The sequence below is a fragment of the Triturus cristatus genome, chromosome 6 (assembly GCF_964204655.1).
Source record: "Triturus cristatus chromosome 6, aTriCri1.1, whole genome shotgun sequence".
Taxonomy (NCBI): Eukaryota; Metazoa; Chordata; class Amphibia; order Caudata; family Salamandridae; genus Triturus; species Triturus cristatus.
In genome coordinates, this window is record NC_140589.1 from 332,996,421 (window position 1) to 333,009,455 (window position 13,035).

The window sequence follows — 13,035 nt, forward strand, 5'->3', positions numbered from 1 at the left end:
CCAGACTGCACAAGGGGAGTCCCAGGTGAGCCCAGTTTCAGTTTGCTTGTGATTATTTCTGCTTTTCCTCAGCTCGCCTAGGGAAAGAGTACACTCTTTCACAAGCGACAGGTCAATGACTTGGTGGGCACCTAATGGAGGGTCAGGACTCAATCTACTGGGATGCACCAGCAACACCACAGCAAATCTTTGGTCTGGGACACCTACTGGCATACATAGAAATGGCTTAAGATTTTACGCATCCTGTCAGATACCTGGGGAATATTCTAAGGTTAGCAATCAGCAATTAGAAGTCTCTATCAGAATTAGATATTAAATGAGACTTCCTCAATAAATCAGAATTGGCGGCATTGCTACCCAACCATATGATGACTGCATTAAGATGTCCTGCTATAATTGCTATCAATAATGTAGATAAAGACATCTCCAAGCCCGAACACAAAAGTGGAATTCAATGATTTCAACACTTGCAAAGAGACACTTGTCAAGATTACAGTGTTGTACACATTAAGAAGAAAGATCTCCATGTTGTTGTTACTCTAATAGTGGGTGTTAGGTGGTCATTTAAACATTAAGACCTATAACTGCCTATTTTACAATACTTCCCATGGGGCAACCACGATCGGCTTTGCAGATGGAAGGAGAAAGGTTTTAAAATCTTGTAACAGTATTGGTGTGATTGCACAAGCAGCAGATTTATAAAGAAACAAAACATTGTCAGTCATTTTCTCCTAGTTTAGGGCTAATCCTTGCTATATTCCACTCGGCAATCTTGAATTGCCCATATCCTCACTTGCCAAAGCAAGGCCTTGGGCTAGGAGACCGTTTTTCAACTGCAAAGGGTACAACATATTATAGTTTAATTGGAGAATTAAGGTATCCTGAGATAGTTGCAATTTAGCCATAAGCTTAGCCACAGTGATTATGTCTACACATAGGAGTGCTTGATGCATATTCTGCAATACCTCAGGGAAAACACATTAGCATAAACAAATAATAAGCACTTACTGCTTCCATCATAAATGTATTACTTATCCTCAGAATGGGTGGAAGAATAGTCTCAAGAGGCAGTATTTCTTTGACCACAGGACGTGAATGGGAAAGAACTTGGGTAATGTCAGGGTTTTTAACTAGTCCTGGCGAATACCTCTTTATCAGCAGCTGTATCTGGTATTAAAATTCTGGTGCAATGCCATAAAGGCCTTATACAGAAAATAACATTTCAGAGAGCATCAGAAGATACATCGAAACTAGCCGTAACTTTAAGGACATTTGCCAACTATTTTGCAATAAATGTGTGTGCTTTTGAACAATTTCATCCAGGAACGTGGCTATCTCTTCTAGTTGTACCTACTGTTTGAGGATCTTACGTCCCACAAACGGTCATTTATTCTGAAGAGTAAACTCAAGTTGCACATTCAGGCATATGTAGATGCTCCACATGAACATTGGTAACCATTAACAAAACTTTATTATTTTGTTATTATAATGTAACAAAAAATACATAAAAATAATTAGTTGGAAAAGTCTGGAGTAAGCTTTACATGCACCTGAATTTTGACAAACGAAGGTCGTGGAGGCAGTCAACAACTCGGATGCCTCACCCATATTTGTTTCCTATACCTTTCTTAATGTATCCAGATTCTGTAACCTTTATAGCTTCTGAGTTTCTTTCTTTGATGCCCCTACATAGTTAGGGTTGCAGCAATCAAGCAATGGCATGACTGACACCTTTGTAAGTAAATCACCTTGTCTCATCCGGATTAGTGTGGGTGAGCGTGTGTGCAATTTTCAGTATGAATTTAATATTATTATTTCTTCTGACATCAGTAATCAGATAAGTGATACAGAGCTCATTGTTGAACATGATCAAAAGGTTATTGTTTTTCTATATTAAACAGGGACAGCAGCTTTTTCCTGCAGGCTACTCACCTTCATCTGGTGGTGAATTGCACTGATTATCTTTTCTCATCATTTTTCACTGACACCCAGCACCATGTGATGCTGGTTGTCAGCTGCGTACATTAAAATTGCAGGCGGTGATATGGAGTAACCTGTGCTGGTGGTAGAAAGGAGCTTTGGAGAACACTGCAGGTGGCTTTATGAACTATGTTAAGGTGCCAATTCTAACATCATTGTAGAGTTTGCGGTCAACCCTGTGATAAGCCCTGTCATCATATTCATAGACTTCTCTGTGATGTGATTAGACTGATATTTCCTTGATATGCCAGTCTTTGTCTTCATTTTCAACGCTGGCATTTATAAGGTTGCCCTTGCTAGTCTATTCCATCATGTTCCTGTACCCCTCTTTGTATGATAGTAATGAGATCATGTGCCCAGGGGTTCCTGAGGTGTCAGTAAATCCTCCGTGCATTCCAAGTCAATACTACCATGTGCCAGGGATCTCCTGCAAGTCAATACCACTAGAGCCTGAGCACGGGTAGCACCTGGTGCAACAATCTTTTTTGGTGGCCTCCTCCCCATGATCTCTTCCTCAGATTTCATCTCTATCACCCAGCACCCCCCTTGAGGTCAGTGTCCCCCCTCCATCAACAGTAGCTTAATTTGTGAATAGCACTGGGTGCTTCATTGATCTTCTTAAATGTTCTATCATCCTGAGTCTTGCAAATGCAAACGTACCCCACATCTCTCCATAGCAAATTTCATTTGTTTGAAAGGGCTGGTAAAGGCTGGCTTTACTAATCCACTCAGCTATCCACATACAATACAGATATATTATTTGCAACAGGTGCCTTAACCCTCTGCACTACTCTAAGGCAAGTCAAAACTGCCACTAGACAAAACTCCGATATTTGTCTAGCAGGACCATTAATCACAAGAGTTATCTTGACATTTTATTGCTGCCTGAAAGATGGACGCACAAGGAACTCTACAGCAGGTGCTTTTAAATCAGTAAGTTATTGCTAAACATAGCGCCCCCTTGAGGTCAGTGTACCCCCTCCAGGTCTGTGGGTTGCACTGCCCTACAGAAGCCCCTGAATACCACCATGTTGCCAGGTACTCACTTCATATGACTGTTGATATCATAATGAGACTGGAGTACCCCCTCATACCAGTCAATGTCAGGCTACGTCCCAGATATCATCCATATGCCATTCATTTTCAAGACTGTGCTGTAGGCAGGTATCTTCCAATGACCAATTAATGCACACACAAATATACATTTGCACACACGCATATAGACGTTCCAAGACAAACCAATGCACATCAACACGTGCAGAGAAACATGGGCGCACATTAAATCTCATGTTCAACCTGCTTGCGTTCTTCAGTTCGCCTTGACTGCCACCTACCTCATTGGTCAAACCTACTTCTGAGCAGTTAGATAAGGGTCAGTGAACAGTGTTTGCTGTCCTAAGCGCTTGCTGAAGGGCATATTGAACATTGCCCTCTAGTCGCTGAGCGGCCAGCAGGGTCTGCACCGAGGCCAACAGGGAGGGTAGTTGAGACGTCAGGTGTGCAGTTCATGGTGAATTAATTCCTGGCATTTTCTTGGTAGACCAAAGTAGTGTAATCAGTGATACCTCATCCAGGCTTGATTGTGCAGGCAACTTTTATCAGTTAACTTCAAATATTGATTTATTTCTTCAAATTTATACTGGCATGAACAAGTTCCTAACAACTTTTTCATACAACAATTTCAAGAGTTTACATCGATAGCAGATTAATTTGTGAATAGCACTGGGCGTATCATTGATCTTCTTACATGTTCTATGATCCTGCGTCTTGCGAATGCAAGAAATTTTTGTCCATTGTTTTTATCAGAAGTATTTCAAACAACACCAAGTTAAATCATCTGGAAGATATGTTCTATTTGAGGAATTGCTCAGTTTATAAAAAGAAATATAATTGCCATTCAGCTTTTTAGAGAGACCCTGATAATCTTTATATATCACATCATATTATATAATGACAAATGACCTTCAGTATCATATGTAGCATGATTGCAAGACTGGACTGCAGTAATAGTGGACAAAAGCTAAAGAATGGCTAGAAAAATAATGCTGTGTCTGCAATGACCGGAAATGATGCTATGAAGCGACCTTTGAACCGCCTACACCATCATCATTCACTGCACACCCTCCCCAGATTTCTACTGCCTAGATAAGGCTACCTATTAGAATCTCTGCTTACAAATTCAGCCCAGTGTATGTTAAGGGTAGAGGCACGCTCAAGGCCGGGCTAAATCTTACCAGCCTTTCGAAGGAGAGGTATTCTCTGGATGTCACCAGAAAGGTCATGAAATTGGGTAACTATTGTAGTACTTTACAAAAGTTGAAAATACACACAAAGGTGATAAATACAGCAAACAGCAAACCTCAACAAGCACAAATTCCAATAGGAAGTAAACCACATTTGAAGTCATTTATAACAACTTAACGCATTTAAACTTCACTTCTATCAAAAAACACATAGTAGACTAAAATGCAAAATATAAGTTCTGAATATATTAATACATTGTTTTATCATTTTAAAAGTGATTATCCCAATCTAAATTTTCATACCATCGTTATTCGTGTCCATTTGTCTAAAAATCTTGTCTGTTCTTTTTTCCGGTGTTGATTCGTCTTCTGGCATTTTCATCACTGAAGATACCATCTTGTAGATTGCCTGGATTAATGTAAAAAAGAAAGCAATTTTATTAAAATTAATTTGACAATGGTATGCATTGGAACATCACTAAGTTGAGAGCCATTTTAAAGGGCGAAAGTCACGGACTGAACCGAATTCGCACCTTTCTTTCCATAAGTAGGTATGACTCCCTCCAACAAAGTCCGAAGTCTGAGAGCCAAGCGCAAGTCACACTGACTTAGAGAAAAATCATTGGGAATTAGGCCCAGTATTTGAGAGTGCTGCTTAGAATGATCTGTTGAAAATCCCACCCACTACTATCAGTCATTTAATGGGAGTAGCAAAATATTACTGCAGAATTCATGTAAAAATGCAGAATAACTTTGAAAACATCACAGGATCTCACTTGTTCAAAGTATGTCTTCAGATATAATGAGGTGCTCTTTTAGACTATAATGCACAAGTGTCTCCTCCTGGTGCACAGGTTGAGTACATCGAGGCCCAATGTCAGCCTCATCATGCATAATCCCAGCCTCATAAGTAGATAGGGCAGAAAAACTGTAGGAGTGACATTGAAACATTTAAAGATAGGCCAGATAGAAAAGTGGCCTTTACAAACCACCCAGCCCTATCACTCAAAACATCTCATTGCAGTTGTCGCTGTTAATTGCCATATTGGACTTTTGACTGGGGCATTTTCTAGGTCCTAAAATATTGTCCTTATGAATGACCATCACACGGTTCTATTGATTTTCCCTTATTTTTTAAAGGGAAGGATATAATAGGGGAGCTGTCCTATTTCAGCTCCTGAGTGATCTGAACTATCTGCCGTGGAGGATATTTCCACGAGAAGAGTAGGCAAATTCCTGAGTATGACTTCCAGATAGATTACATGGTCTGAAGTCTGAAGATCAAATTGGAATGAAAATGACGCTTAGAAGTGGACAGACTCTGTACTACTCAATATTTCATTGGGCATAACATGTAACCAATATACAGTAACATCTGAGCTGCTAGAACAAGTGCAAGGTATGTTCTAGTTTATATGTGATTACTAGTCCATTAAATATGCATTTCCTTCAGTAGAATATATGCACTAGCAGGAAAGTGATAATTGGGTTCATGTTTGGTAATATGGGTATAGTGTACACTGAGGTAAGTGTTCAAAGAGCCGCTTTTCCTTGTATAAAGCATACCCGAAAGTTCCCATGGCTTCTCTGAATTATATTAATATTAATTAGTTGTACCATGTTACTTTTAAAAATGTACACTTTATTGTAGACGCTTCACTCTCTACCATTGAGGTGTTGTGAGGCCGGGCGCTGCCACACTGCTATGTAGGCATGGGAATCTTAAACAGATATGTATGTGTGAACGTATACAGTGCTCAACATACCATGCTGCTTTATTTCAAGCATAATTTATAATTGTAGCCCAAAATTTAGATTTGCATTTACATGTTATTTACACATCTAATCATCTTATGGCAATTATGACCCAATACATTTCGAGCAGATTGCTGAACTATGGGGATCTTAAATCAAAGTGGTTCTTTGAAAACAACATACAATAGGACAATGCACAACTGAGTTTACAAATGATTCAGACAATATTCCACTACATATTCTAGTGTGCATCACAAGTATCAAAATACTGCCCCCCTAATCATGTGCAACATTTTCTCCTTCAATACTGGAAGCTCCTGAAACCCTAAATTCAACATTCTCTCTTTTCAAACAGTAAAGCCAATAGTACATTTTTTAAGAGAGGCACTGAGCACCAACACTAAGGTGGGAGGTTACCTACATTCTTCCCAGAACTTTATCTTACTCAAACTATTATTTAATACACATACATATGTCCTTTGTGTAGACCAGGTACTATTTTGTGTATTTTTAATGTGTAGGCTTCAATAAAAAACTAAAATTTGCCTTTTCGAATGCAAAAACGGTAGTAGGCAACCATATTTACACTTACTAGGCCTCAAATGGCTGAAGCAACATTGCCTGACAAGGTGACATGACTAGGAAATGAGTAATGTGTATACAATGTTTATTTCTTGACCATTTCATGGACATGTTTTGCATAATGAATAATAGTTGCATAATTGTTTTCATCTAATTCTGCAGAATGTTTCTAAGGGTTAGAGATTTGTCATTTAGTGAGGTAATGAAAAAGTTCACATATGAAGTTGCATTTCTAAGTGGAATGGATTGTGTGAAAATCTAAGAGTTAACATTGTATTTGATAAGAAATGTTTCACTCAACATTGCTGTCTGTGGACTATTGGTGAGAAGACAAGGAGTTATCCTGTTTCCATGAGGTTGCCGAAAGATGATCGGCTGGGTGAAGAAAGCAGACTACAAACTGCAACATTGATAAAATATGTTGTCTATAATAGTACATGTTCCTACAGCAGACCCAGATTTATTCATTCCATTCATCTACATCTATCCCCCATTCCATGCTGCTTTGAGACTCTGAGTTGATTTCTTGAACTGATATTTGATGCTAAAGATTTATGCTTATATTCTCACTTTCTGGAAATGGAACTCTCCATGGGTTCTGACTGACAACTTTTCTTCTCATTCCTAGAATAGGGATATTCTTGCCGTTAACCCCTTCCATGCCCATGACGGAACGGTTCCGTCATGAGCATCGGTTGCGCTGTGCTCATGACGGAACCGTTCCGTCATGGCCCCGCCCGCGCTCGAACCCTTCAGCACCGCGGGGGAATTCCCGCCGCGCTGAAGGGGTTAAGGAACACCCTTAATGATTTTTATTGTAATGTATTGCTTACTTTTTGATTATTGATTTCTAATGAGATTTTAATGATTAAGATTGATGAAATTTGCTTGTGACCTTAACAGAGATTATTTACTAAATATTTGAATAATAAAACCCTTTAACTCTTACCAAACTCACATTATTGACTGAAAATGAATTAGTGATTGGGATTATAGTTGATGTGATGTATATTACTGATCTTCTCTAAAACAACAGCAAAGATCCATTGTCTCAGAGGAAGCGGGGATTAGCCCTGATGATGGTAAACCACATTTTTAATTGAAAACAATCCCTGCCACTCTAGCAGGTAGCAACCACTCAAACCTAATCCTTAAAGGGTGCCTGTTTTTTCTCTGCATCTTGACTGACTTCCTCGCTTTCATTAAAAGGGGAACGCGCTGCTCTCACCTGCATCTATAAACCGGTTGCTGAGGTGTTGCTGCCACCTTGAACCTGGCTTGAAGGGAAGCTGATTTTGTGGTTGCTGGCCATCTTTCACACCCTGGGGGTGAGCCATCGCAAGACCGTGACCACTGGGGACTATGAGTTCCACAATCCCCCGCAGGATCATCACCATATCGGACCAACAGCTGACACTTTTTACACCAGTGCTATATAAACGCATCAGTTGCCTTCTGTGTGGGATGCGTGCAGGCCAACCCCGGGCCAAGGGCAGTCCTATGTGTGCCAACCAAAGACTGACCGAGGCCGGGCTGGTCCACCCAGCTAACAATGACTCCTTCTAGGGGTAAGAAAGTAATTTTGTCATATTTTGGCCCTTATTCTATGATAAGTGACTGACTTGGATGTGTTGGCCATGGATTTAGGGACTGTTTTATGATTGAGATAGAATTGGTATATAAATACTAGTGAATGGGTTTTTTTAAAACTTGCTTTGATGCTTTATATTCACGTCATTAGGGTCCAAAGGGAAATGCCAAGGGACTACACCAGAATCACCTCCCCTATAAAGTATACAGCAATTGACCATATGTTGGAAAGAGCTATAGGGGTAGTTAATAGGGAAATCGAACTGTCAGTAAGGAGATTATCTCTGAATAATGGCTCTATTATACCCAATGCTGCAATGGAATCAGATAATATACAACCCCCTAGTATAGGTGGACCCATACCTGTCCTTGGCTTCAGCAATGCAATAACCCATCCTGCTGGCACTATCCAATTGGGAGATAAATCCATCAATTTGTGCACTGACCACAGCCCAAAAGTCAATAAAAGGACTAAGGTGGAATGAAACTACTGGTAGCACTCAAAGGTTTTCTAAAGTTCTACCAAAGATAAAGGGCCTGAAAAGGGGTGGGCTGCAATCTGACATCTCCACTTTGCCATTACCTGATTTAGGAGGCGTGGAACCACCTCCGCTCAACTAGCATACCATGAATCTTCTTGTAGTCAGATGTTTTGATCAATTTAAGATGGGGCTTTCTCTCCCGCTTGCTCGCCTTGATGCCATGGAAGGTCGGATCATGGCACTAGGAATTTCACTGGGACAAAACATGGAGGCAATGGTACAGAAAGCTAAGGACAGGGATCAAACATGGGAAGTTTTGGGTTCAGCAAAAGAGGTCATGAAAACACAGGTTACTAAGCCTCGAGTTGACATAACTAACCAACTACAAACAACTAGTGCATCTGAAGCTATCTGTTTGCCACAGGGCTAATTGAATGGTGCAGCCGCATTGGAAATTGAGTTTCGAACAAAGGGACCTGGGAGGGACCATAACATTGACAACCATCTTTTGTTTCTGAGCAGCCCTGCTTTTGCTATCTGCAATTACCAACAGAATGTGCTCCATATTCTATCATATTAAAAGACGTCCAGTGCTACCCTCACAACACAGAGAAGACTTTGCGGCCCTGATAAACAAGTCCATTTACTGGCTGAAAGCTAACACCGGTTGGAGGGGGGACTTGTCCTGGGAAGTCACACATGTGAGGAGGGTGGGATGGTAAGGCAAGAATCAGAAGGAGATTCCAGGGGATTGCGTTTTTCATTAATTTCAGAGGTCCTAGGATGATTGTAGACCATCCGCTGCAGCAACTTGCACAGATGAACCTTTACAGGCAAAATAAGGGCACACCTTCTGGGGTACTTTTATAGACCAAATACCTATACTAGCCCTGTGTTTCGATCACTTGAAGAGTAGGGTTCTCTGCCTGCTCGGCAGCCATTAGGGCATTAGCCAGTAGTGACCCAATTTCAGGATGGTCACCATTCACCAAAACTTACCATGGCAAATAGATTTGCCCCTTTGTCTGGTTTAAATGAACAGGATTGACAGGAGGATTATGTAGAACTAGGTCTGTGCCCCTAGGCCTCTGATACATTAGAGAGTCAACAAAGTGAAGGGAGGGATTTGGGGGAAGATCACCAAACCAAATCACCCTTTTTTGGTATTTAAATCATGCAATGTTGCGGGAGTAAGGGATAAATTGGTGAATGACAATTGGCTAAGAATTTTAAATTGTATGGACGTAATCTGTCTGAAGGAAACCTGGCTCACAGAAGGCTTTTACGTAGATGGGTTTACATCTATTCTTACCCCTGCTATCCCTTCAGGCTCCGTTAGAGCAAAAGGAGGCTTAGCGATGTTAATTTCAACCTGTGCCCCTATTGGCGTTTAGAAATCTTTCACTAGTTCTCCATATTCTCAAATGGCGCATCTACGTATCGGTCATAAATAGGTGATTTTGATTATTTTTTTTATAATATTGTTTTTAATAACACATGAAGTACAATTGTGTTGGAGATAAGAAAGGACCTGGAGCAGTTTGGAAAAAACACTGGTTCAGACAATTAGTATTTATGGGCTGGGGATTTTAATGTAAGTACATGGAAACTTTCAAATAGTAAAATTTGTTATCAGGATTGCTTTGGGAAAGATTTATTGCACTTTCCACACAATCCCTACAGTGAATCTTTAAAAGAAGCCATGCATAATTTAAACCTGGAGCTGATTGAACAGGATCAGGAGGGATCCAGTGCTCCACTACAAACATTTCATGGTAATGGCCACTTTTCTATTATCGACCATATTAGAGTCTCCATAAAAGTCTTAAATTGGTTTAGCTCCCTTAAGATAGAATCATCTACCTTAGTGACCATTACACCATTCAGTGCTTAGCCTTACTTTTAATATTATTGGTGATCAGGCAAAGAGTTTTAAATTAGTAATACCTGTTGAGGCAGCGGGAAGAAATGGCGTTAGTTTGAAGTGGGCAGGCAAGTATTAAGGCATCAGTGATGTCAGGCTTCTAAAAAATTTAATCAGGGGAAACCATGAAGCATATCTGTACCGACTGGGAGGCAAATGATGATTCTCTGTAAATAGCATTCCAAAAAATCACTGTTGCGATAGGAGTTAACTTGAGAGCACCCTATAAGGAATCTTGTTGTACTGGTGAAGTCCATGGGTGGTTCAACAGACATTGTAATAGAGCAAAATTGAACCTAAGGAAGCCTTACAAAAATTCCTGAAGGATAAAGAAGAGATTAAGGAGTTAAGAAGAGCTTATAAAATAGCTCTAATGGTAAGGGAGAAAGAACTACAAGATCGGGCATGAGAAGATTTGGAATGTGCAGCTGAAACGGGTGACTATCATTTTGTGGAAAACTATAAATGCTCCCTGTTTAAAAGATAACGCCCAGCCAAGTATAGAGGCCTCAGTTGCTTCAGCAGTCTGGATTAGACACTTTGGAGGGAGTTTCAATCCAGATAACATAGATGCTTGCGCATACTTAGTTGGCACACAGCTACCTTCATCATTTTTACCTCTCAAAATTATTAACCTAGAATTTTAGCCTTAGAAGATAAAGCTATTGGGAAGGCGCCAGGCCCTGATGGGGTCCCAGTGGACGCCTTTAAGTCTCATATATCGTTATGGGTGCCTATTTTAACCCAAGTTTTTAATGTAGCAGCAAAGGGATAATTCCCATCGACTTGGAGCAAGAGCATAATTGTACAAATTTTTAAGAAATGGGATGGGGGGACACAAAATGCTACCACCCGATATCTTTACTGGATTCATCAGTTGAAACGCTAATCGTGGGGGAGCAAGATGACGGCCGCTTAGGAGGCCATTTGCAGCACACTGACCACGGGAGAGCTAAAGGTTATGAAATCATAATGACCAGTGGTGCAAATGACCCTCGATTTAAAGATGATGTCCCCTGGTGCTGTAGGCTGCTGCTCATGGGCAGGGCCGGACTGGGAACCAAAACCGGCCCTGGCAAAGTGCTCGGACGGCCCCCTGGGGCTTGGGGTGCCGCCGAGCTCTCTGCCAGGGCTGGTTTTCGGACGATTTTGTTACAGAGCCGATTTTGTAGCTATGCTGCAAAAATGGCACTGTAACAAAAACGGCCCCAGGGGCCCAAAACCGGCCCCCACCCATGCGGTGCATCGGGGGATTGCCCGGTGCCCGCTATGGCCAGTCTGGCCCTGCTCAAGCTGTGGATCGCTGTGGGGCTGATTGTGCTGAAACAGCTTGCCGCGGCGGTGCTGGTGCATTCGCCCTGTGCTGTCTGCTGTGGGGCAAACACAGCTCCGATACTGGCGATTATCAGGATGGGCCCGAAACATGCAGGTAGGAGCACCAAAGCTAAGGGTGCTCGTCCCCAGATGCAGAGTGCACCCGGGATGGAAGAACATGGAGGCAAACATGTGGAGGAGCTAGCGTCTCGGTACGGACGCCGAACATCGGCGCAACAGAACGAGCAGCCGTCGGAGAAGAAAGGAAGGGGCGGGGCCACCGGGAAGCTGTGCCCGGCCAGCCCCACAGTGGTTGATCTGCTTCGGGGGCCGGCCACAAGACAAGATCAGTATCTGCCACGGAAGAGAGCTGAGGGCTTACCTAGCTGATGCCGGGATTAAGCAGGTGACTTGAGGGACATCAGGGCTGGAACGTGCCATAGAGACACTGGGTCCAAAGCAGGCTGGTGAGTTCTCTGCAAACAATACTAGGCCGGCAGTACTTAACCCACTCCCTCTAATTCTTAGGGGGGTACAGAACAAAATATTAGCTAGTCAGCAGTCCTGGACAGTTCAATGCCCTGCTCATCAGGGGAAAGCAAGGAAGGAGGAGCAAGAGCCGGGGGGCCCTCTGTGACTGCGAACACCCAGCTCTCCATGGGCAAGTGTGGACATGTGATAATTTTAGCAACACTGGCTGCTCCATAAATACCGATAACTAAGCCCCTACAAGTAACCAATGTCTATATCAAACTGGAGGCTATAAGACAGGGGACTATGGCTCACCCCCTAGGCTTAGCGCTGCCAGATGATCATCAGGCGGGAGAAGGGACAGATAAAACTGACCCCAAGAAAGAGCCTAGTGACTGGGTTTTTTCAGTGTCAGATGGGGCTGAGTGGTCAGAGGATGGTTTTGGATCTTCCTTCGCTGAGTTTAATAACAATGGCAGCAACCCTGAAGAGAGTGATGATGCTGGTGACAGCTCTCAGGATGTAAGATCTCACCTGGGTCAATACACCTACTAATCAACTAAACAGCACCCCACCAGGGGGGGTGTCAGACGCAGATACAGCCACTTCACATCCCCCTACAATAGAGGCTATCTATCAGGCGATACCAATGCACCAAGATGAGACACGCCTAGACAGTCTTAAAGCTCAGGCT

The 13,035-nt window shown here is 42.1% G+C and overlaps 1 protein-coding gene across 9 annotated transcripts in view; it reads right to left on the reverse strand.

Moving 5' to 3' along the window:
* HPCAL1 (hippocalcin like 1) overlaps positions 1-13,035 on the reverse strand; it is a 1,393,761-nt gene that overhangs the window by 41,945 nt on the left and 1,338,781 nt on the right. For all 9 annotated transcript variants that reach the window (XM_085610705.1, XM_085610713.1, XM_085610706.1 and 6 more), the window contains one exon: positions 4,527-4,632. In XM_085610705.1, coding sequence (XP_085466831.1) covers positions 4,527-4,632 — 106 coding nt within the window. The remainder of the gene's footprint in view (positions 1-4,526; positions 4,633-13,035) is intronic.